The following is a 26,192-nucleotide window of genomic DNA, read 5'->3' on the forward strand; positions in this document are numbered from 1 at the left end:
TTGTGATCTTCTCTTAAGAGTCTGAGGGCAGGGAGTTCCTGTTGTGGCTCAGAGGGTTAAGAACCTGACGAGTATCCATGAGGATATGGGTTTGATCCCTGGCCCCGCTCAGTGGGTTAAGGATCCAGCATTGCTGCAAGCTTCGGTGTAGGTTCTGGCATTGCTGTGGCTATGGCATAGGTCAGCAGCTGCAGCTTCAATTCAACCTCTAGCCTGGGAACTCCCATATGCCAAAGGAGTGGTCCTGAAAAGGAAAAAAAAAAAAAAAAAAAGGAATCTGAGGGCAGGTATTCCCGCTCTGTGACCCTGAAATTGGCTGCCCCCTGCACATCGAGGTATTGACTGGGCCCTGCAGCCTGTTGGAGAGAGCCCAGGACAGCTGCAGGAGTTTTCACCTCTGGACTAACCTGGTGTGCACTCACCCAGCAGGGTGCATCTTCAGAAGCTCTCCGGCCCAAGTTGAATTTGTCTGGAGGCCATTCAGAAAGCTGCCCGAGATGATTCTCTCTTGGCTCAACTTGGCTTTATCTCTAGGCTTTGATTTTAAATAGGACTAATGACCATTTGAGATTCAAATTCTGCACCAACTGCCCAGAAACTCCTGGAGGAGCAGATGGGACGCCTCCTTTAGCCTAATTCACTGCTCCCATCTCAACAAATGCCCCTGTCCCCAGGGAAGTTAGAGTCCTAGGAATTGTTGCCAGCCTCTCTCTCTCTGTCAACATCCACTCTTAAGCCACCATCAGATCTTCTCAGTTTGGAATTCTAAGTATGATTTGGATCCTGTGGTCCTGTCCATCTCCTGCTTCCCCAATCCAAGCCACCTCAGACAAATGCAATGTCCTCTGAAAGGCACCCAACTTCATTGACTCCTGCCTTCCATTCTGTTTTCACACTGTAGCTAGAGTAGCCTTTTAAAAATGTTAATCTGAAGCCGCCTACCCCCCTTCCCTTCCACACACATTCCTACTCCTGCCCTAAATCATTCAATGGTGCTTCCTGTCTCTCCCCATCACTGCCTCGTCTCTAGACATACTGGCTTGTCTCTTCTCAATGGCACCATATTCTCTTCACCCCAGGGCTTTTGCATATGCTATTCTCTCAGGCTGGATGTTCTCACTATCCCTCTTTGCTTATCTGACTCCACTCATCCTTAGCGGAGGTCTTCCTGACCCCTTCTCACTCAACCCAAGCCTAGTTGGTTCTGGATCCATCCTTACATGTTAGAGCAGCATCTCTCTCCTTCCTCACTTTTATCTCAGCTTGCAGACTTATTTGGGGGGTTGCTTATTTGTTTAAACTCCTCTTCCCCTTAAGACTGTAAACTCCACAATGGGAACAATGTGTCTATTTTTGCTCATCAATTACATCGCTAAAGCCTAGTATATTGCCTGAAACATAGCAGGCACTTTATACATACTTACTGAATGGCTGGATGAGCTCAAATAATCCTCTCAACAAGCCTGTGAAAATTTTGCCTGAGGCCAGTGCTCTTTCTCAGCTCTGACTCCCTATAGCACCTGCTCTCCTGGCATTATGCAGCCGGGAGCAATAGACTCTGAAAGACATAAAGGGCTCTGGAGCCTAACCAGCTGGATTTCAAATCCCCCCTCTGCCATTTCCCAGCTGTGTGACATTGGATAATGTCCTTAACATCTCTGTGCTTTAGTTTCCTCTTCTGTAAAATGTCAGTAATAAGAGCACCTGTCTCATGGGGTGGTTGTAAGAGTCAAAATAATGGAGCTTCTATAAAACGCTATTATAAGGGCTTGGCACATAGTGTGTGCTCTATTAATCTTAGTTTCTATTAGTATTGTTAACAGAAAGACAATAGAATCTGGGATTCGATGAGTCTGCTTTTCTCTTATACTTGCAGGTAATTCCCTGTGTGACTGTGGATAAGTCATGTCACACCCCTGAGCCTGAGTTTCTCCATCTGTTAGGTTGGGATCACAAAGCCTACTGCAGAGAGGGCCTTTGTGAGAGCAGAGAGGATGAGAGAGAGCAAGCACTCAGCACAGCACCCAGGGCATGGTGAATCCCTTCCTGACAGGCTGAACCAGCCCCTGTCGCCTCTTAGACAAGAAAGTTAGGCTTCACATTTACCTTATCTAGGGCTGTTATCTCCAGCCCCTCTGTACCTGGCACATAGTAGGTGTTTAATAAATAGTTCTTTACTGTATGAATGAATCAGTAATCACAGGGACCACGCTTTTTTCATCTTTGTATCCACTCCAAGACTGGTGAAATGCCTAGCATCTAATTTCAATAAATGTTTGTCGACGGAATAGATTTTAAAATGACTATTCATTTCTCTTCCCAGTCCCACTCAAGTTCCTGAATTGAACTGAGAAATATACCTGTTAACGTATGCTCAATCTCTCTAGCCTTAGTATTCTTATCTGTAAAATGAGTCTAGTCATAATATCTACTTCGTAAGAGTGTTCTGAAAAGTAAATGAGGCCATATTATTCGGCACGTAGAAAATGTTGGTTCATGGGGTTCTCTTGCAGCACAGTGGGTTAGGATCTGGCATTGTCACTGCTGTGGTGCACTTCCATCCCTGGTCTGGGAACCTCTGCATGCTGCAGGCACAGCCCAAAAAAGGAGGAGGGGGAGGGGGAGGAGGAGAAGAAGGAGAACAGGAGGAAGAGTGGGAGAGGAGGAAGAAGAAAAAGGAGAAGGAGAAGAAGAAAATGTTGGTTCATTATTATTCCCTCCCCTGAGCCTCAGTTTATTTTGTGAAATGGGCATCTACTCACTTATTTATTCATTCATTACTCAACAAACACAGTGCCTATGTGCAGATAAGACCTAGGGCAGTCAGAGAGGTGACTGAGCCATGGTCCTTGCCATGAGGAACTAAGTCTGCTGTGGAACAGCTTGTCAATATTAAAAATCCAGTGAGAGAAGAAAGAGCCGCAGTGTGAGTCAGGTTCATGGGGGCTGGGGTGTTTGGGGGATGGAGACTTCCAGAGTTTCAGCAAGCTTGTTAGGGAGATTGTAAAAGGTTATGGTATCACCAACCAGTATAATCATCAACACGGCATCGGGTTGAAATGGAGTTGTCCTTTCTGGGCTCTGGCTTTTGTAGCCTGAGTCTGTGGATTCCTGCTGTAGCCTCATTTTCTATCCCGGCTCACCAGTGTCCCAGACAGGTCTAGATGTGACAATGACAGTAAGGAACGAGTCCCAACAGACACAGCCTTCTGAGCCTCAGCCTCACCCTCCTCCCCTTCTCCTGGGTCCTCCCTTCTCGGGGGACTTTAAACAGTGATTCTCCTACACTCTCAATGTAGAGCTATGTGGGGTGCTGCCTGGTTCTCCAAAGACAAGGCTCCCCCTTCCTAACGTGGGTCCTGGGAGGGAGATGCTTGTGTGTTGGAGATTGGAAGGAGCCTAGCCAGCATCCCGGTGGGTCACATGCTTGTCTCTGATGTTCACAGCTGGTTCCAGGGAATTGACTCCTGCCAGTCAAACTCATGAGAGACTGAAACATCTGAATCAGAATTGACATTTAAGTTGGGTGTACTTGTGGGGTTGGGAGTGACCAAAATATTTGCACCTGTTACCCAGAGCAATCTTTTGTTTTCAATTGAAAGAGATTTGCACACTCAGGATGTTTGAATATCAGGGGAGGGTCTGCTGTCAGTGGCCTGGCCAGAGGTAGAAGGATGTCTGAGTCCCAGTGGCCCATCATGTAAAAGGCCTCAGGGAAGAAGCAAGATTTATGAGGTGAGAGCCTGCCTGGGCTACTTCTTCTGTAGCAAAGGCCTCCCTGCAGTATTTTCTGTCTCATCAACACTGCATTTCATTTTAAATTACAGCTGAAAGCAGATATTTTCCCTCTTGCCTATTACACCTCTTAATTTGTCTCTCCCTCTGCTATTTGTCTCTATAAAGTGTCTTGCATGAAAGACCCACACAACACAATGTTTCTCTGCCTTGGGTTTGGTTTAACAGAAAGGGAAGATGCAGAGAGAATTGAATCCTGGAAGGAAGGTGTGAGGGTCTTGGGGTTGAGATACACCTGTGTCTAGGAATATAAGCCTGACTGTGTGTATAAGTGCATGTTTTTGAACCTATCTATTGTGTGTCTGAGTTTGTGCATGTCAGTACTTGTACTGATATGTCTTCATGTACTTTGGAAAATCACTTGGCGTCCATACCTAAATTAAGTGTATGTTTGTGTGCAGGTACACACCCACATGCAATCTCTGAGTGCATCCATGTCTATGCACTGGAGCACACATGTGCACATAAACACACGCAGGCATCTGGGTACGCACATCACCTGATGTGTATGGTCTTCTGCGCACATGACCAAGGTTCCTTCTCCTTCCTTGCTCTGGCACCGCTGCGGTTAGCTTCTTTATCTGCCCTACCCAGGGGGCCGGCCTGGTTTGGGGCTGTGGGAAAAGGAAGGCAGAGTTGTGGTCTGCGGGAGGGGGTCTAGTGGAAACACTGCCTTAGCCCGGCCCAACCGCCGGGTTGGCTTGGCTCCAGCCAGCCCTTCCTCACAGCCTGCCACAGCAGCACCACGGCCGCCCCTGCGGAAGCTCTCGGGTTCCCTGGGCAGGCCTCCAGCTCCCCGCCAATCCCGGACTGGCACAGAGGGGTGAGTGAGATTACCAAACCACTACGAGAACCCTCCAGACCAGCTGGGGCTCGTGCCCCCTCCGGGGGACCGACAACTGTAGCGGCGAGGGCGGGGACAAGGGTGGGAGGCGGTGTCTCGGTCTCTCCCAGTCCAGAGAATGCTGGGCACTAACCAATGGGCGACTGCGGCCCAACGGGGATCCCTCCGAGGCAGCCAATGACCTCGCTCCGCTCTCCACCCCCGCCCTCGCCAACCCCGCGCAACTGGACCATTGGTGCCGGCGGGATGGGGCGGGGTGGGGGTGGGGGTAGTGTGCTCGGCGCCGGCCCTTTGAGGAAGGGGGCGTGGCTTGGAGTCCCAGCTCCTCTCCCCACCCGGGCTCAGGCCCTGCACTCCTTACTCCAGCCGCGAGGCCATTGGCCTGGCTGCGGCGCCGCGGCGGTGGTGGACCGCGGGACGCGCGCAGTGGGCGTGGCCCGAGGGCGTGGCCCGACGGGAGGCGGGGCCGAGGGTGCTGTCTCAGTGAAAGCCGGAGCTGCGGCGGCAGCGGCGGGGGCGTCCGGGCGGTGTGCGCGCCTGTGGGGCGCAGGCTCGGCAGCGGCGGCGCCGGCGGTGGCGGCGGCGGCGGCGGCGGCGGTGGAGGAGGCTCAGCCTGCGGCTGCAGCGGCCCGTCTGGAGCGGCCGCTGAGAGGAGGCCAGCTGCAGCGGGGGAGGCGCAGCCGGGACTGCGCGCTCCGCGGAGCCGGCGGGGACCGGGAACAGGTGATCCCAGCAGGAACCCGGAGCCCCACCGAGTTGGCGGGGCGGGAGCTCGCACTCCCGGGCGCAGCTGCAGCCGCCCCGCCGCGGCTGGTCGCGGACGGTGCCGGGCACCGGACCAGGGCTCGGGCATCCCTCTGCTCCTGGGGACCCGGGAAGCCCCTACCCCTGCAGGCTCCGAAGTGTCTGCTCCCGCTCGCCGGCGCCCGCTCCGCGGCGGAGCAAAGTTGTGGACGCGTCCCCTTAGCCGAGCCCCGGCACTGCCGCGACCCGGCTGGGCCGGCGCGCTCTCTGAGCGCCACTGACACTCCAGCCCCGCTGCCGCTTCGCCCCCAGAAGGTGGCCCCTTCTGGAAACTGCTTCTGAGGCTAAAACTTTGGGCCGAGGGGTTGAGGGCGGCTCGGCGCGGGGACGAGGCCTGCGGGCTCCCCTCCGCGCCAACAGCGTGGGCGCCGTGGACGGCATGTGACGGCCCCGGCGGCGGCCGCAGCGCGGGAAGGCGCGGGCCCCGGGAGCTCCGGCCGCTGCGAGGAGGGGCTGAGCGGCGGCCGGAGAAAGGGCTGCGGCAGGCGGCCGACCCTTGCGGGCCCGGGCCCCGCCGCCTCGCTCGCCCGGGCCCCGCCGAGGTCGCTGCGCCCCCACCCCGGCGCGGGAGGACGCGCCCCAAACTCCCTGAACTTCAGGAGCCGTCCCCGAGAGGCGAAGCTCTCAGGGACACCCACCCCGAGAGACGCTCCTCGACGACCTACTCTCCCCGAGCCCCCAGCTGACAAGTGCCTGGACTCCAAGGGCCTCAGGGGCCTGGCTGGAGCTGACTGTCCCTAGCCCTGTGCCCGGCCACGATGCTCATGAGGAAAGTGCCCGGCTTCGTCCCGGCCTCCTCGTGGGGGCTGCGGCTGCCGCAGAAGTTCCTCTTCCTTCTCTTCCTCTCCGGCCTCATCACCCTGTGCTTCGGGGCCCTCTTCCTGCTGCCCAACTCTTCTCGCCTCAAGCGCCTCTTCCTGGCCCCCCGGACCCAGCAGCCCGGCATGGAGGCAGTGGCCCAAGTCGCCGGCCACTCTCTGGCCCGCGAGCCGGAGTCACCTCCCAACCCGGCCCCCGCGGCTCCAGCACCAGGCAAGGACGATCCCAGCAGCCAAGCCAGTCCCCGCAGTCGGAAAGGATGGCCAAGGCGCACCCGCCTCGTTGAGTTACGGGAGGAGGTTGCCGCGGCCCCCCTCAGACCCCAGGAGGGGAGCATCCAGTCTAGCTTTGACTTCAACGCCTTCAGGAGCCGCCTCCGCCACCCGGTCCTGGGGACTGGGGCCAACAAGAGTAAGGAGCCCCAGAGCCTAGTTCAAACCCAACGGGAGAAAATCAAGGAGGTAAGGACTGTCTTTCCCTCATGAAAGAAAAGACCCACTGTGCTTCCATCCATTTGCCCTGGGCCCCAGTCACTCCCCTGCACGCTGGTCTACTCTAGGCCCTCTAGGCACACTCTGCACCCTCCTCTCTCCTCCAAAACTTCCTACCTTCACTCCTTCCTGCACACTTTTCCACCACTGGGTTCAGTTAATCATCCCCACGCCTAGCAGGTGGTAGCTGAACCACTGGACCAACTTTGCCCCATCTGCAGACTCTGGTCTTTCTAGTCCAGTCCTCAGTCCAGGTGGGCTCTGCTCCCTCTCTTTGTAGGGTTGCCGATAAGATTTTGATGGAGTTGCTAGTAAGGTTCATTAATGGACAACCTTTCTCCTTGAAGGGACCAAGGCCACGTTCTTTCTTAATGTGTGTCCTTCAGTCACGACTTCTCCCAAACTCCTGTAGAATCTACTACCTGGAAATCAAGGATTTGGGGGGTATTTGGTGTCTTGCAAGTATTTTGTAATCAAGCCAGCAACCTACAAACCAGAGAATGTTGTGCATTCTTGCTAACTGTTTCTATTGAGCTTTGGAACAATTGTACATAATCGCATGTGATGCAGGGAGCAGTGATCAATAAGGCAGTGGTAATGTTATAGAAGCTCTGAGGTTATTGCCTTAATGAAGCAGGTCTTGGACTTGTGCCCTGCAGGGATTTTACCAGAGAGAGGTTAGAAGGATCACTTTAAGTCTGAATCTTAGTATTAGTTCAAGAAACCAAAAGCAAATTCGCCTCACCATGGCTTGAAGACTGTTGCCAAGCCACCACTGATAACTAAATGTTCTACTCAACCACTGTTGGAGCTGCCTGCTGTTGGAACCTCCTGCATGAGGATTTTGCCCAGCATTGCAGAGGGGGCTGCAGTGACACCCCCGGGCCACGAGGGGGCTGTGGGCAAGCAGTGGGCCAGGGTCTCCTTCCTAGAAATAAGAGGATGCTCCCCCATGCCCGTGGGCCCAGAAGGAAAGGACTGCTTCTGTCTGGAGTTCTTGGTTTGCTGCAAAGCAGTAAGCAAGTCTGCTCTGATTTCCGGAAGGGGCAGGCAGCAAGGGTCAGGACCTGCCCTGCCAGGACTTACTGAGAGCCAGTGGAGAGCTTAGCTGTCCCCCCTCTCCCTCTCCAGTCTGTCCTCTCTCCCAACACCCACTTCTCCCCTACTCATCTCCGCTCCTGTTACTCAGCCTTCCATGCTAAGCCTTGTGGAGACTCTATCTCAACTAGCAATCACTGGACGTTTTGTGATGTCAAGATAGAAAACCACAAAGATGAGTCCTTATTTTGTATGTATGCACAATCGCAGTTTCTAAATTTCTGTTGAAATCCCACAGTTAACCTCTGAAACTTGCAAGGCTGAGGAAGGGCCATTATTTCTCCTTTGTTGGTTAAGGAGCTGTCTTGTTGAACACTCACCTGAACCACCCCAGCTCCCTTTCCCAAAGCTGCCTCTGAGCACATTAACCCTATTATACCTGCTTGGAGAGCAATAACGCCCAGTGATATTGCATATAAAATGCGCATGTGCAGTTTTTCATGGAGCATAGCGCTGCCGTCAGGTTTTCAAAAGGATCCCCCAAAGGATTAAGAATTAACTCGTCCTTTTCAGAAGAGGTGCTTTCTGCATTTGCATCTAGATATGTGACCCATTTCTGAAAGCCTGTGGTCGGAAGCTGTGGTAGGAAGGGCTGGCTGGCTAATGGGGAACCAGGCTCTGCCTCTCAAAAAGAGAGAACCTCTCTTATGGGCTTAGGTTTCTGGCAGTGATGTGCGACAGTGGCTAGGGGTGGAGGGAGATGTGGAGACTGCCTTGCAGGTGGGTGCAAGCTAACACAATGGGTGGTCTGTGTTGGTTGCCGGAAGTCTTGATCTTTCTGTCTGGCATATCTGTATACCCCTGGTAGTTGCTGGAAGCCTCCTTGTCTATACCTGCAGTTGGCCTTCAGTGAGCCCTGTCTTAGTACCTTGAAGACCTTAAGCTCCACAGAATGGAGGGGACTGGACTGTATACACCACTATATTTTGAAGCCTATTGTCTCTTCAGGCTTCTTGAGTTTGGACCACCCCTCTCCGCTAACGACCTGAAAAATGTGGGGCAGAGTGTTTGGTTTAGCTGTTAACACAGAGTTAACTTCCCTAGTGTCCCATCTGTTGGGGAATGCTTATGACTACTGCTGGAGGATGTCTTCATTTCCTTCTCATCTAAATTTCTATCTGTGCCATGCCCAGAGGTAGATTGTTTTAGAAAGGTGCCTGTTTTCAGAAAAGGGACCGTTGCTTTCCTCTCTCGCTTCTTTATTTCCAGACATGGATTGATTAGACCCCAGGAGCAGAGGGGGAGCTAGCATCAGATAAAAAGGGCTCTGTTCTTATCAGATGAGGTTTTTAAAGTGAAAGTAAACATCAAGAGAGACTCAGAGAGGGTGATAAATGAGAATGAATGAAGACTGGACACTCAGTTCTCTAGATCAATGACATATACTTACGAACATTCTATTTTGAGAGATGGTTGGTTGCTGCATGTCCTGGGTATACATGCATCAGGAAACAATCTCTCCCTAGAACCAGCTATTTCTTCTCATTTCGTACTTCTGGAAGCTTCGAGGAGGCCAGAAGGTGGAAAGGGGAACCCAGAAGAACATGGGTTCGAGTCTCAGCTCAACCATCAGCTGATTTGGGAAAAACTACCTCCACTCCTTCCGGGACCTTATTTTTCCTTCTGTAAAATGGGATGGCAGAGGGGAGAATAGACTGGTCACATGAACTCTTGCTTCCAGACCTGACCCCTAAGTAGACTGCCAGGCTGCCAAGGGACTCCATAGCAGTTGGGCTTTTCTCAGCTCTGTTTTTCACATGTCTCCATTCCAGGAAGTCAGGGACAGTGTTGTGTTGTCATTGATGCTGGCGTTCACTGTTGTCTCCGTAGCTCTTAGTCAAGGGGAGATGTTCATATAGTTGATTCCGTTATTTATTCCTTTCTCCTGTACTGAACTTTAGAGATGAGATTGAACAGTGACAGATCCTCATCTCAGGGACCAATGGAGAATAAAGGTGTTGGTGAGAATAGGAAATGACTTGCAGCCTGCTCTTTCAGATCTAATAATGATATAGGAAATTATTATTATAATTATCATAGGGGACATTGGTGGGTTACCATTCAAGTGCAATAGACTTTTCTCATACATGGCAAGAGTTGGGAGTGAATAGCTTGTCAGGGTTACATCCTGAAGAAAGGTTTCAAACTATGTCGGGTCCTCCTAATGATGGTTGGTTCCTGATCTGCAGGATCTCAGTTGTCCCTTCCAGCGAAAGGGGCTTTTGTTAAAAGGAATTGGGCAGTCTAGGGAAGTGACAACATGGCCCTGGAGTGGGGCTGCCCCTAGCCCACATGAAGACTGGGGGTTGAATTTCACCCCCATGCCCCTTTCCTCTGCCTGGTGCCCTTTTGCACCATGGTACGTGGCAGACCTCCTAAGAGTCCAACCGGGGTTCAAGTCCCAGCCACGCCATCAGCCCTGACCTTAGGGGAAAATTACTGGTTATCACTGGGTCTCAGTTTTCCTAGTAAAATGAAGAGACTGGCATTTAGGGGCCGCTTCTCTCTCCCTCACTCCCACGTGTCCACCGTTTTGTTTATGTATCTGCCGAAGCACCTACAATAGGGTCTGAGATTTAATTGGAGCCCAGATACTTGAATGAGTGGCTCTGGTAAAGATCTGTAAACAGTTAAGCCAGCTGGTGGCAGAGGCTGGATCTTCTTCCTAAGGGTCCCTGGAATTCCAAGAGTCACAGAGTAGGGACCACTGCAAGGTTTGGGGGCTTAGACCCAGGAAGCCTTATAGAAATTATAGGAATTTTCCAAGTGCAAGTTTAACTTGAAGGGAACAGGGAGGTGGCAGCCATGAGTAAAATCTTTCGTGCCTGGAGAGCAGGCATCTGGAGGATGTCCGAGTCACCCTGGAGTCCCTGAGACTTGGCAGCAAGTGCTCCAGCTCTTGCCTTCCATGACTGCTGTGTCAGGCCTCTAGGATACTGATGGTTGTGATAGGTGACTGTGTCTGAATAAGTCATTCTGGCAAATGATCTTTGCTCCCCATTAACGGGCTAGTTCGTTAGTCATGTGTGGTTTCTCTGTATATCTGATTTATCACCACTCGTACGAGGGACAGGTAGGAAAATTAAAAGGCTTTGTGTTCTTTGTAGCATGTGAATCTGAGTCTGTGAGATGTGCGGATAATTAATATTAGCAACATCTCAGATTTAAATAGCTTTCCTTTGGAGAGCTCCGCTGGAGTTGAAAATCCACTGAAGATTTTTTTCTCCCCTTTTCCTTTCGTTTCTCCCTTGTCCTGTTCCTTGGTATCTTTAATATAGACAGGAAGACTGGCCTATAATAATCAGACAGGTCCCTTGGGAGACCCTTATATCATAACCCCAGCCACGTACCTCATCCTTCTTCCTTAGATCTGAACACTGCAAATAGAGCAAAGCTTAGAACTTGTCCCCACCAGGCATATGACTTAAGACCCGCAGGTTGGGTGGCTCGCTACTTTTTTTTTTTTTTCCCCTTTTTTGGCTGCCCTGCAGCATGAGTAGTTCCCAGACCGGGGATCAGATACGAGCCACAGTTGTGACCTATGCCATAACCTTTAACCCACTGTGCTGAGCCAGGGATCCAGCCTGCATCCTGACACTATAGAGATGCCATCCAGCCCATTGCACCATAGCAGGAACTCCTGGATCTCTCATTTGAGCTGCAGGGTTATTGGGAAACTTGGTGCCAGCATTCCAGGAGCAATTGCTTCTCAGACCTCACATCCTTTACTCTGTCTTTAGTGTTAGGTTTAGAAACAAGTAAGTACAATGACTTTTAAAAGTCAGCTGCTTATTTCATACTGTAGTTAGCAGGGGGGTGAGACTATAGAATCCCCTGCAGTTTTCAGAGTGATTTACATCCGAGCTCAAGAAATGCCTTTTCTCTAGCTTTCCCCAAAGACTGATCCATTACTCCACCAAAAATAAATATTGTGATATATATCAGGCACACTTTGCTCAAAGGGACTTACATCTTTTCTCTTATTGAAAAAAATAAATCAGGCTCGCAGATTGGAAAGCCTCATGCAGGGCAGCTGTTTGGTAATCTAGGTGGGCAACCAGCCTGTGGGCACTGCCTCTGGCTTGGGGAAGGTGCCTGCCTCTGCATCCTAAGTCGAGTCTGTGCTCAGGGAAGTGGTAGGAGCTTCAGGAAATTCTCTCCCTGCCTTGCTTTCATTGGCCCAGCCAGGACAGCCTTCGCAAGGGAATGATGGACAGGTTTCAGGAGAGTAGTTACCTCAGGTGAATTCATGGGCATTTATTACATTAACTTTAACAGAGGGGCCATCCTTGGAACAGGAATGAGCATCGTGAACTGAGGATTATTATTATTCCAGTTTTGTGCAACTGCAGTCCAAAAAGACCAGGCTCATTCAAACAATAAGCTCTGGTTCTTGATTTCCTACTACCCCGGGGCCCAGGCCTATGTGCAAGTGTTTGCATAATTTGGGGAAAACAACAGACTTTTAAAGCTCTGTATTCTCATGGCAAATGAGGGTAAGAAACAAACTAGAGATTCCTCAAGGATGTCTGAGGACTCAAGGACCTAAGTCTTCCACCTGGCCCCTCCTTGACCCCCACTTCGCTCTGAGGGCTGGTTAATAGCTGAGGCAGTGTGGTTTTGGTTCTTTCTGTTTGTTTGTATGTTTTTTGCTTTTTGGGGCCGCAGGTGCGGCATATGGAAGTTTCCAGGCTAGTGGTCGAATCAGAGCTGTAGCTGCCGGCCATAGCCAGAGCCACGGCAACACGGGATCCGAGCCATATCTGTGACCTACACCACAGCTCACAGCAACACCAGATCCTTAACCCACTGAGCGCCACCAGGGATTGAACCTGCATCCTTATGGTTACTAGTCGGGTTCATTACCACTGAGCTGCAATGGTAACTCTGGTTTTGGTTCTTTTAAATGCAGGGTGTGGCCGAGGTCCCTGTAAGTCAGACCTGCTTTTTGGTGTCTCCATCTCCAAGGAGAACGGAAGCCACGGAGATCACAGCTGCAGGCTGCAGCCTCGGTGGCCTAGTTGTAGGTGCTTCCTCCCTTGAGAAGATTTTCTAAGATCTGGGTTGAGAACTCCCCAGACTTGGCAGGCAGTCGGTCAGAATAGCTCTTACAGGGAGGTCTGAGTATGCCTCCGAACTCAGAATTTTCATTATTTCAAGGCTAAGACTAGGATGGCTGTCCGTCCCCCTGTTTTGGTGCAAAAGTTGTCCATCGTAACGTTCAGAGAAGAAACTTGGGCAAACTGATGTGTGTCCTCCCTAGTGACTAAGCATTAAGTAGGCTTTTACCTGGCATGCTCTGGGCGTCAGCTGCTCTGCAGGTGAACCTTCTAGGCAAACAGCTCTCATGAAATAGCAACCGTTTTCAATGGCTGAATTGTAGGAGACTTTTCTCCCCTCATTCCCCTTCTGTCATGACTTGGGTGGGGGGTTCACCATAAAATCCACTGTGCAATATAGCATGTCCCATAGGGCCTGATGAGTCATGTAGATAAGATTGCTAGTCTCTCAACACCTGGCCATTATGTTCTCATCTTGTTGTTTTTACAACAGCTCTGTGATGCAGGTACTACCTATTTATTTTTTACATTTATAATTTATAATTTACCTATATATAAATTTATTATTTATAATTTATTTATAATGTACAGTTCATTTATTTATAATTTACATATAGGGAAATGAACAGATCTTAAATATCCAGTTTGCTCAGTTTTAACAAATGCAGAAAATCATGTCAACCATACCCCTATGAAGATGTGGAATATTTCCATCACCTTGGAAAGTTCCCTCTGTTCCTTCCCAGTCAGTCCCCCAGCATCCACACCTGCAACCATGGTTTTGATTAGTTTCACCTGTTCTAGAACTTGATGGAACTAAATGGAGTGGTACAACATACACCCTTCTGTGCAAGGCTTCTTTCACTGAGAATAATGTTTTTGAAATTGAAATTTATCCATGTTGTAGGTGTGTCAGTACTTTAACCCTTTTTATTGTTAAGATGTAGTCCATGGAATATCCCATAGTTTGTTTATCTATCCATTCACCTGTGATTGGACTTTTTGGTTGTTTTTGTTGGCTATTATGGATAAAGTTGTTTTGAACATTTTATACACACATTTTTATGCAGGTATATTTTCATTTGTGTCAGTATCTAGGAGTATGATTGCTGGCTCATAGAGTAAATGTATGTTTATCTTTTTGAAAAATGGAAACATTTTTCCCAATAGTTAGACCAGTTTATACTCCTATTGGCAACATGTGACAGTTCTGCATCTCTGTCAACACTTGCTATTGTCCACCTTTTAAAATTTAGCCATTTTATTTAATGTGTAGTGATATTTAATTATGGTTTTAATTTTTGTTTCTCTGTTGACTACTGATATTAAACATCTTTTCATATATTTATCTACCATTTCTTTATCTTCCTTTCAAGGGTATGTTTAGATCTTTTGCCCTCTTTAAGTTAAAAAAACTGAGCTGTTTATTATCTTCTTACTGAATTCTAGAAATCTTTTGCATATTCTGGATATAAGTCCTTTGTCAGATGTATATACTGTGTTCAATGGTTTGTCTTTTCATTTTCTAAATGGTGTCATTCAAAGAGCAGAAGTTTTAAATTTTGATGAAGTCCAGTGTATCGGTGTTTTCTTTTATGGTTAAGTGTTTTCTGTGTGTACTTAAAAAAAAATTATTTGCCAACCCTGAAGTCATGAAGATAGTCTTCTTTTAATTTCAGAATCTTGACCATTTTTGTTTTTACATTTAGGCCTCTCATCTACTTCAAATTAATTTTTATATGTGGTGTGAAGTAGGGGTTGAGGTTCATTTATTTCCATTTAATGTATAGTTGTTTAGCACCATTGGTTGAAAAGTTCTCTTTTCCCCACTGAATTGCTTTGATGCCATGTTAGATTAATTAACCATATTGTGTGGTTCTGTTTCTGGAATCTTCTATTTTTTTTTTCCTTTTTTGGCTGCCCCACAGCATATAGAGTTCCCCAGCCAGGGATCAGACCTGAGCTACAGTTGTGGCCTATGCTGCAGCTGTGGCATCGCCAGATCCTTGACCCACTGTGCAGGGCTGAGGATCATACCTGCATCCCAGTGCTCCAGAGATGCCATGGATCCTGTTGTGCCATAGTGGGAACTAATCTTCTATTGATTTATCTTTATGACAGTTCATACTATCTTTTTTTAAAAATGTAATTATTAATATGATTGGGTTTAAGCCAACCATCTTGGTGTTTGTTTCCTGGGTTTTTTTTTTTTTTTTTTAAAGATTGAAGTATAATAGCTTTGCAATGTTATATAGTTTCAAGTGTACAGCAAAGTGATTCAGCATTTTACGGGTATGTGTGTGTGTGTTTCAGATTCTTATCCATTATAAGTTATTATAAGGTATTGAATATAGTTCCCTGTGGTATACAGTAGATCCTTGTTGTTAGTTTCTACTACTTTGATGCTGGAGCTTTATAGCAAGTCTTAAAAACAAGTAGTGTGATTCCTCCATCTTTGAACCTTTTCAAAATAGCTTTAGTTATTATAAGTCTTTTGCATTTCTGGATATGTTTGAGAACAAACATATCAGTTTCTATGAAAAGTCTTGCTAGGATTTTCATTGGATTTGCCTTGAATCTATAAATCAAATTCCTCTTAACATTCCAGTGTAGGTCTACTGGTGACAAATTCTTGCACCTTTTGTTTTCTGAAAATGTCTCTATTTTGCCCTTATTTCATTTTCTTTATTTTTGTTTGGCCACCCGGCGGCACATGGAGCTCCTGGGCTGGTGATCGGATCTGAGCCACCGCTGCAAACCAAGTGGCAGCTGAGGCAATGCTGGATCCTCAACCTACTGATACCGCTGATCTTGCTGTGCCACAGGGGGAGCTCCTATTTTGCCCTAATTTTAAAAGGATATTTTTCCTGGATAGAGAATTTTAGGTTGATTCCCCTCCTCCCTTTCCTTATATGAAAGACCCAATGTCTTGTAACATGCATTGTTTCTGATGAGAGATTAGAGTGTATTCCCTTGCATGTAATGACTTTCCCTTCCCTGTGGGTGCTATTAAGATTTTCTCTTTATTTTTCAGCAGTATGACTATGTTCTGCCTAAATGTAGAGGTGATTATTTATCTTTCTTGGGGTTTGTTGAGTTTCTTATGTTTATGGGTTGATGTTTTTCATCATGTCTGGAAGAATTTTGGCCCATATTTCTTCAATATTTTTTCCACCTCAGTCTATCTCCTTTTCTTTTAGAACTCCATTTACACATAAGATAAATTGCTTAATGGTTTTCTGGAAGTCACTGAGTCTCTGTTCATTTCCTTTTCTGTCTTTATCTCTGTGCTTTGGTGTGAGTAATTTATATTAACTCATCTTCAGCTTCACTGAAAATTTCTTCTGTAGTGTCCAATCTGCTGTTAAGCCCACCCAGTGGATTTTTAATTTTCAGGGATTTTTTTTTGTTTGTTTGTCTCTTGGATTTCCATTTGGATCTTTTTCATTGTTTTTGATTCTCCAGTATTACCCATCTGTTCACTCATCATCTCCATGTTTTTCTTTAAATCCTAAGGCATATTTATAATAGCTTTTCAAAAAGTCCTTTTTTTTTTTTTTTTTTTTTTTTTTTTTGCTATTTCCAACATCATTGGGTCAGCCCCTACTGACAGTTTTATCTCCTAGTTATGGGTTAAATTTTTCCTATAGCTTCATGTAGCTACTCACTTAAAAAAAAAATTTATACCAAACACTGTGAATGGTGCCTTTTTGAGATTCTAGATTCTTCTGCTTTTAAGCAGTTTTTCTCCCCTCTTTCTGTTAAGATTGTCAGCTGTCCCTTCTTTTGGCTGTCAGGATACCTGCCTCTGGCTGCGTTATTCTCTGCTCTTCCTATTTTGCTATTTTCCAACCTGTAGGTGGCTAGGAAACCAATCTAGCTTGTTAGCATTATATGTAAAGTACAAACAAGTAGACCTTGAGTAGGTCTCTAAAGACTCCTCAATCAAGTGCACAACCTTAACGTACATGTATTAGTACAGTTTAGGCTATTTATTTTTGGTAATTGGTATTGGATGCATGGAGTGTAATTTTGTACTGAAATTATATCCTGACTAGATATAATAGTTCTCAAAAGGGTACCTAATTTCTGGTTGATATCATCTTAAATTATTTACTCATTTTTTTCTAATCTGCTTCTCAGTGTTGGGAGAAATATTTGTTGATCTGTGATGTTCTAGCAGCCTCCATTAGTGTGACTTTCCTCTCAGGATTTTTTAAGCTGTCAAATATTTTGTCTGGTCTCTCTACCTTAAGTCTAATGAAGACTTTTCAAAACTTAAGACTTGTGGTTGCCAAAGGGGAGGAGGAGAGAGTGGGATGGGCTGGGAATTTGGGGTTAATAGATGCAAACTCTTGCCTTTGGAATGGATAAGCAACGATATCCATCTGTATAGCACGGGGAACTATATCTAGTCACTTACAATGGAGCATGGTAATGTGAAAAAAAGAATGTCTATATGTATGTGTGACTGGGTCACCTTGCTGTACAGTAGAAAATTGACAGAACACTGTAAACCAGCTATAATGGAAAACATAAATATCACTATTAAAAAAAAAAAAACCTTGGTTTGTAAATCCCCTCATTAAACAAAACAAAACAAAACAAAACTGTATAGGCCAAATTGCTGATTACTTCTCAGAAGGAAGCTAAATATACAGGATTGAAGGATTTCCGAGCGATAGGCTGTGGGATGTGATCTCTTATCTCCTCTATTCAGGAAAGTTCGATATGAAGTAAACGTAGCTGTGACCATATAGGGTTTGTGCTCGGTGTTGTGAAGTAATGTCCAGGCTGCCTTTAATTCTATTAGTCTCATTTGGAGTGATGGACGTGTTGACTGCCAGTCTCTTATTTAAGATCCCTATCTCCTATTTTCACTCCTGGAATGAGCTTTTCTTTCAGCGATTAAGTCTCAACTTTGCCAAATAAATGCTGATCTCCTGGGAAGGCATTTTGGCACCTCCGTTGTTGTTGTTGTTGTTCTTCTGGACTTGTGTTCTTGACTGAGATCAGCAAACCTTTCTCCTTCCCACTCTCCCGGAAGCCATTCTCCGTGACGGTCACTCACCTGATGGAACTTGGAGGAGTCCTGGTTTTTAATTATAAGAATCTGTGGGACAAGAAGACTTGAGTTTCTTGCTTTCAGAACTGGCCCTGCTAGAGAACAACCTATAAATATAATCAATTTTGCTACTTTAGCAAATGAGGAAACCCTTTATAGAGAAGGTTTCGTGTTTTGACAGAAAAATAGCAGCTCAGTCTAGAGACTTCGCTAGCCGCTTCATACTCAGGTCTTTGGGGTGTGTAATTAGATAAGGGGCAGAGACTTCTCGCGGATGTAGTCTCAGAGGTGGCCTGGAGTAATAGCCACCTTGTGCTCGTGGTAGGAGCTCTTTGTTTCATTACTGATCCTTAAGTAACTAAGAGTGGTACCAAATGGGGCTGAGGGAGACAAACAGCATTAGACATTTCCTGTGATGAGGCCCTGGATTAGATTAAAGCATAATAAGATTCACTGTGCTCTGAGTAAAGTGCTCTTAAACTTGGCACCAGGGGGAACAGAATTCTAGTTTGTCAGCCCTGGAATTTGAAGTTTTCTTGCATGTTAGAAAAGGGGTTTCTGACCTCTGGCCCCCTGTACCATCCATTGTCTTTTAAATCCCCAGGAGGGGGAGAGGGGGGTGCTTTTGAAGGAAGTCGGGGCTGGGCTGATGCCCACCCCCTCGTGATCAGATCAAAGATTCCTTGTGTGTGTGGTATTCTTAGTAGAGCCCTAGCATTCCATAAAGGGTTTAGCTGATCCCCACAACAGCCTTGTGACACACACGGCATGGATGATAATCCCATTTGATAGCTCCGAGGATGAACCCCCTGCAAAGGCTCCACCCGTTTAAATGGTGATGCACTGATTCAGACCTCCTCTTCGGACTCTTTGGTTGACATTCTTTCTGTCACGTTATCTGAAGGCTCAAGGATGATAAATTAGAGGAAGAGTTTTCACCTTGGCATGAAATGAAGCAGAAATTGTCATAGTCTTGCTAGACATTCAAAAGAACTGGTGTCGTGAATCTTCAGAACAGGGAGTCTAACCTTGGTTGCAGTCTGCAATCCCTCAGGGGATTTTAGTAAATACTGGTGCCTGAGTTCCTACACCAAAGTTTCTGATTTAATTGGCCTGGAATACAGCCTGAGCATTGGGGGGTTTTAAAGGCTTCCCAGATGGTTCCGATGCACAGCTAGGCTTTAGAACTCGCCTCTGGGAGTTTTGTGTTCACCTAGGCTGTATCTCCTTTCTGGGTCTGTTTTCCTTTTACCCACTTATGGTATAGATTGGAAATTTCCTCTGTTTATGAAGACCTAGACCAAGGTTGGGTAAGAAAAAATGAGCTGGAGAAAAGACTCAAACAGACTTTTCCAGTGTTAAGAGCATAGATTGTTAACATCAAGAGAAGCCATATATTTATTAAAATTTTAAGAACAAAGGTTGGAAACACTCACCATCTGTTGAGGCCCAGGTATAACACTGAAGGCCATGTGAGCCAAAGGAAAAGGCAAACATGAGTCTCTGGCTTTAAAGAACTTTGTTGTGTGTTATTATCATGTGTCTCAGTCACTTGCCACGACATACAGACGCATAGAGGGAGGGGAACATTCATTAGCTGCATAAATATTTGTTCCACCTCAGTCTTTTGGGGGGAAGCAGGCAGAGCAGAAACATCTGGAATGAAACTCCTTGCTTGCCCAGAAGTAGATTTCCCAAAAGGCCATCGCCCTCCCTCCTGTGTCTGCCTCTGCCCCTTTCCAGTCACCAGAGCAGCCTTTCACCTTGCTGCTTGGCCCTTAAAATTGAGTAACTGATGCTAAGGAGAAAGATAATTGAGGAAGTGGAAGAGCTGAACCCGGCCCTAGGTGTTGAGACTCACGGCAGCAGCGTTTGCAGTGCCACATCATCATGCCAGCTGTGAATTCACCTGAGAATGGCTGTCCTAGGTTGAGCAGATCAGGGGTGCCCAGGCCACCTCCACGAAGGAGCCACAGGAGGTAGGAAGCTTCTATAGATGAGTGTGAGCATCCTTCCCACGGCTTGGTGACAGGAGCTCTCCCCAAGAGCTCCGTTTCCATGCAAGAAACCTTTGAATTCTCAACCTGTGCCAAGTCACAATTTTTCTTCAATCTGTCCCAACTATTTCTAGCAAATTCTTTGGCTGACGTGGCATATAGAACAAGTCCTATTAATGCCAAACTTATTTCATTCCTGCTTCAAGCGGTGGACATTTAGCGTAGGAGCGTTAATGGAGAGTCAGACTTCAGAGAAGAAATTTCCTTCTGTTCTTAAATCTTATATTAAAGTGGGCTCACTCAGAGGCCTCTGGCTGCAGGAAGCAGTGACGAGGATGGAACTTGGCAGATGGCTGTGGCTGTGGCTTCCTGGAGGCCTGTGCAGGGAGACGATTGTTTGTATATTGGTTTTCATTTATGTATTGGTCTTATTTTCATCTTCCTGAGGTGCCCAGATGCTATGGTGATAGATTGGTTGGAAACAACTCATTTGTCAAGGTTCCGTGGGGGACGTAGGTTTCCTTCTCGTGTGCAGTGGAGTCTAAAATGTTTAATTAGATGCTGAGGCGTTTCTGCATGGGTCCCTCTCAGCTGGTCCTCAAGGTGGATGCCGTTCCTTAGTCTGGAGAGGGTCTGGGGCTTTTCTGAGCCTGACCTCCTCTCCCCTCATTTTCGCTCCATGCACTCCTCGTCCTTTCTCCTTCTAGCTGCTGTCCCCCACAACCCCCCATCATTTTTGTTCTAGAAACCACCTTCATGTGACTGCCAGCGTTTGCAGAGCTGATTCGTGTTGGAAATCTAGTTGTCAAACAGGTCCAAGCCAGACTTTATGAAATCATGTAGTTGAACTGATACTCAGTGAGAGGAATATTAACTACCTGCTGCTTATCTGTTTCATTCCAGCCCAACTTTTCCAGAGAACTTACCTGCCAGGCAATGCCCTAGATGCTGAGGATGCAAAGATGAGGCCTCTGTTCTTGAGTACCACATTTCGCCAGGGTGCAACAGATGCGTGTGTGCCCAGTTGTAACACCATGGAGGTGCCCCAGTCAAAGGGCTGGGCATCGCATCAACTTGATGTGAGCTCGGGGGCCAGGGAGGGCGGAGGTCAGCATTTCTGACGAACGTGGAGAGTACCAGTCAGAGTAGGCTGTCAGATAGCAAGAGGCTCCATGTGCTGGATCTGGAGAGGTGATGCAGGTGCAGATGTGGGAGGTGGAGTTTGGAATGGCCAAGGTTTCTACCCGGGGTAGATGGGGATGTCAGGAAGTGGGGACAGTGAGAAATCCCAGGAGGGGGAGATGGATCAAATTCCAGATGAGGTAAAAATGATGTGCTTATGAAATCTAGGTGGTAGGAAATAGAAGTTTGGTACTGGTTGGGGTGATGGTAGATTTAGAAGGATGGAGTGCCAGGGATTGAAAACTTGAGCTCAAAGGCATTCGAGGAAAACCAGGACTGAAAGGCACAGGGGTCAGAGCCTTCAGGGATATAAATGTTTGAGAGAAGGAACAATGATTTGGGGGACAGGTAGAGGCAGGTGGCCGCGGGACCGAGAGCCACGTCCAGTCTCCTTTTTCCTTTTGCTGACTGGTTCCGCCACACTTGGCTGCTGACTAAGCCCCAGGCGGGGCATCTCTCAGGCTTATGGCAGCATGCAGCCCTGTCCCCTCTCCTGAGCAGCCTGGCCTAGTTTCCTCTCTTCCTCAACCATCTCCCAGCTTCAGAGCCCTGTCTTCACCGGCCACAGGCCCCTCGGCTCTCCTTACTAGCCGGCATCAAGGATCAGGGAGCCTGTTTCTCTCCTTTGTTTTCTTTCTTTTTTTCTTTCTTTTTTTTTTCTGATGGTGTATCAGGCCCTCTGCTAAAAAGAGCTGGTGCTCAGAGCTGCCTGCCTTTTGATTTCCAACTGAGAGCCCAGGAGCCAACCTGAGGACCGTGTGGGACTCTTCTCCCGGCCTGAGCGAGCTCAGCCTCATAGCGGGACATGGCAAGCCACTCCTCCACCTCCTTTCTAGAAATAGGGTGTGCATTCTCTGGCCTGACCACACCCTAAAGATTCCCAGGCCAGCTCCTTCTTTGGTGTGGCCTGTTTTAATCTTCCTTGCTCTCAAGGAAAGGCAGATACCGTGCAGTGATGAAGATGCATTTTGTCTTTTCCCTGTGGCCACAGCAGTGGCCCAATAGATCCCACCGGGTTCTTCTCAGCTTGTGGCTGGCATCCTCTGCGCCAGTGGGAGTGCTGTCTTGCAAGCAAGCCCCTGACCACTGAAGGGAGGGCCATTTGGCAAAGTCCCTGCTGAAACTGCCATCTAAGGAATGTTTCACTCTGGCCACCCTTCCAGATTTTCTGAGCCCTATCAGTGCTATAGAAGCTGCCCTGTTTCCCGGCCTCAGCCTGGAGCTGAAAACAGGCTGGACTGTATATCTCGAAGAAATTCTGAAAGCTCTGTTTCAAAGCAGTCCTTGTCCAGCGGCAGCCAGGTAGTCCCGGCCTTTTCTGTCTTTGCCTAAATCATTCTGACTTTTCCGTAGTGGTTTGAGCATCTTAAAGTCTGCATATCGAATTCAGGTAACAGGTTTGTAATGTGATCAGTGCTAATCAACAGTGGTTTCTGGTCATCGCGGGACGGAAAAGTATGAGGCGTCTTTCTCCCCTGGGGTCGCCGTGTTTGCCACCGCTGCCTGTGTTGGGTTGTTCAGCCTCCTCGGAGAGGAGCCAAAAGCTAAAATGAGTTCCCGTTCCTTTGTCCATGCCTGTCCTCATATGGTTTATTTATGTTGGCAGGAGCCTTCGTAGCAGCCCCACCAGCTAAGTTGAAAAGTGTTCCATGTCCTGACCCTGTGCACTTGCAGCGCTGCCCCCTGGGGGACCCAGATCTTCTGCCCTGAGCCAGCATCCCCCTCTCCAGTCCTGGAGCTCTGGAAACTCCACAGTCTTGCATTAGCTACAGAGGCTGCTGGGGGTGCTCAGGGAACTGCACAGACTGCTCCGTGAGGTGGTGCCTTTTAAAAAAATTTTTGGGTACGATACACATACCATTGATCATCTTAACCATTTTAAAGTATACAATTCCGTGTCATTAAGTCCACGCACATGTTGTGTGACCATCACCACTGTCTAGTTCCAGAACTTTTCATCACTCCAACTGCTAAACAGCTACTCCCCACCCCACCCCCCCGCCCCCTGCCCCACCACCCCATCAGCCCTCACAACTGCTAGTCTGCTTTCTGTCTTCATGTATTTTTTTCCTCTGGACATTTTGCATAAGTGGAATCATACAATATCAGCCTTTATGACATTTTCAAGGTTCATCCACGTTGTAGCATGTGTCAGTTTCATTTCTTTTTATGTCTGAATAATACTTCGTTGTGTGGATATACCATATTTTGTTTACCCGTTCAGTTCACTTGTTGATGGACATTTGGGGTACTTCTACCTTTTGGCTCCTATGAATTCTGCTGCTATGGACATTCATGAACTTGTTTTTGGATGGACGTATGTTTTCAGTGCTTTTGGGTACATATCTGGGAATGGAATTGCTGGGTCAGATGGTAATACCTCAGCAGAATGAGGGGAGGTGATGACTGTTGGAGCCCAGTGTGTAGTTATTTGGGGTGAGCCTCCGTGTAGGGTGGCTGGGACCGTGGCATCAGAGGTGAGCCAGGAGGGGACACAGGGCCTGGGGAACGCAGGTGGGGTTCACAGGTGTAGCTGGCAGTCCAGGGCGCAGTGCTCTAGCCTCTGGAGTTTGGCTAGAGTGTATGATGGGAAGCATACAGAGCAGTGACTTGGGCAGTGGAAGGACCACGTGACAAGCTTCGGAGGGCTGACCCAGGTGGTGTGTGGAGGTGTCATGTGTTAGACCCTGAGCCTGGGATGGTGGTCTCTTCCCAGAGAAGACAGGTTACGGTAGAATAGGGAGGCAGGTCCAAGCCCAAGGCACAGATCAGGGTGATGTGTGGGGAGGAGGGGGTGGCACACCATACCCCAAAGTGTGCCCCTCTCCTGACACAGAGGCAGCTGGGGGTAAGTCCCGAATCAAGCATGTGAGATGAATCACATGTAGTCAAAACTGTTCTTGAAAACCTCCCATGTCCAGGACGTAGGCCCTTGGAAGCTCAAGAGCTAAAATTTAGCTTCTTTTGTTTGCTCTCCAGTGGTGGTTTCTTTTTCCTTGAAGCAGAAGAGGCCAAGGTCTAGTCTGAGTGGGGAAAGAGTATTGGGGGAAATAGAGAGATTGGGGGAGGGCATGGCGGATGGTAGAATTGAATATTCGAGGCCTTCTAGCTGCTAGACTAACTCACTGACTTAGGTCCTGGGGTTTGGTGTGAGACGAGGGAGGACCACGAGGGCCAATATCAGAGCCTCTGGGGCCGGGTAGGTGCTACAGGGCTGGACTCCACTCTCGGCTGTACCAGCTCCTGGAGAGACCTGGAGTCAGGCCACCAGAGACCCACAGCAGCTCCAATGGGCACAAACAGAGTTGGGGCAGCCCCTCTGCCATGCCCACGCCACGCTCTGAGAGCCCAGCCTGCATCTGGCAGAGGCCCCTTTAAGGGCATGTGAGCCAAGCCAGGGCCACCTGATAAACAGTGTTACATTTTGCCAGCCTTACCATAATAGTGATGCTTAATAGTGATGCTTCAACATCCGCTGCCTCCTTGAAGCATCTGGTAATCAGGAAGCATATTCCCAGTTTGCAGATTGGGGCTTAGAAAAAGAATGGCTTTCGAATTTCCATGATTGGGAACAGATAGAACTAGGACACACACCTGGGACTTCTGGCTCTAGATTCAGCATTCTTTTTATTTTGTTCTCCTTCTTGGGGATGCTCTCCAACATTGGTGCTCATCTTTTTTTTTTTTCCCATTCTCTTTGTTAGAACAGATGATAGTCTTGGGGTCATGAGGTGCTAAGAACGTGGGGGAGGATCAGGGTCATGTCCACGTCCGGTTCTCTCCAGGCTCCGGTCAAATGTGAGATATTTCTGTTTTCCCTGCCTCTGCCAAGGCCATCCTGGCCCTCCAGCTATGCCCCCCATCTGTCTATGTCCCTTTCTGGGCAGCGGCCTCCCGAAGAGACAGCCCTCATCTAAAGTCGGCTGAGATTTTTGGGTCAAGCCTCAGTTCTGATGAGGCAGAGTTAGCATCTCCGGCTGCAGCCTCGGCTTTCAGCAAATGGTAAACTCTACTTGAGGGCAACATTCAATTATGAAAATCTATTTCTCTTGCCACATTCAAAAAGTCTCCTAATGTGCCTTTGTGCGCTCACAAATTTAGTGACACATCACTAAATGTGTATGTGGTTGCCATGGAAATGTCTCTCTTCTAACATGGCATTCCAAGAGCAAAGAGAAGGGAAGTTTTCTTTGTAAAGAGAAGCCTAGCAGAACTTGGCTAATTGTCGTCACACGGAGCCCCAAACTGTCATTCTTCCCTGGCTACCTGTCTCCGGCTTCCTGTCAACAGCATCATGGTGGAAGCCAAATCAGCCTGCTGCGTTTTCTTAGGAATTTTACAGGCATCCTTCTTAACCTCTATGCCAGGCACGTACCAGGAAGGACCCTAGGACTCTTGATTTGAATTTTCACTGAGCTTAGAAAGGGTACCTTCTTGGACTGCCAAGCACTCGCCGCTCATAAGCACTCGAGTCTCAGAAGAACTCCTGGCATCCTTTTCTTTCCAGAGTGTGCAGGTTGAGCAGGTCTTCTGAAGATGCTTTGTGTTTTCCACCAGCGACTCCAGTTTTTGCCGTTGTGACAGATGCACCATACGATGACCCACAGAGCACGCTAATACTCAGGCACCTTTTGGATGTTAGAAGTCCTACTACTTTGCCAGCAGCGGTGTGAATCCGCAGAGTGTGGGAGAGATGGGAAGGACCTCAGAGACCTAAGTCTAGCTGTTGCCTTCCCATCTCTCTGGCTCGCCTTGGCCCTGTTTTCACCTCTGTCCTGCTGACTTTCTTTGCTGCCTGAGCCCCTCTATGGGCAAAGAAGTCCTTGTATTTCTGGACTTACCTGTCATCCTTGGTCCCTATTGGCTGACCCTTTGACTGCATCTGCCTTCCTGGTCCTGGGGCTGGGTAGCTGTTCTTAATGGTTCTGAAGTTCAAGCCAATGGATCTTTTTGCCATTAGAAGAGTTTGCCAGTGGTGAGCTCTGAGATGGGAACCTCAGCCTCTGCCCTGAATACCTGCCTAGGAACCTAACTGTC

At 48.0% G+C, this 26,192-nt stretch overlaps 1 protein-coding gene across 1 annotated transcript in view; it reads left to right on the forward strand.

Annotated features, from left to right (window-relative positions):
• MAN1C1 (mannosidase alpha class 1C member 1) overlaps positions 5,157–26,192 on the forward strand; it is a 138,707-nt gene continuing 117,671 nt past the window's right edge. Inside the window, exon 1 of the mRNA XM_021095595.1 lies at positions 5,157–6,723. Coding sequence (XP_020951254.1) covers positions 6,202–6,723 — 522 coding nt within the window. The 5' untranslated portion in view covers positions 5,157–6,201. The remainder of the gene's footprint in view (positions 6,724–26,192) is intronic.

Source organism: Sus scrofa, chromosome 6 (genome assembly GCF_000003025.6).
Source record: "Sus scrofa isolate TJ Tabasco breed Duroc chromosome 6, Sscrofa11.1, whole genome shotgun sequence".
Taxonomy (NCBI): Eukaryota; Metazoa; Chordata; class Mammalia; order Artiodactyla; family Suidae; genus Sus; species Sus scrofa.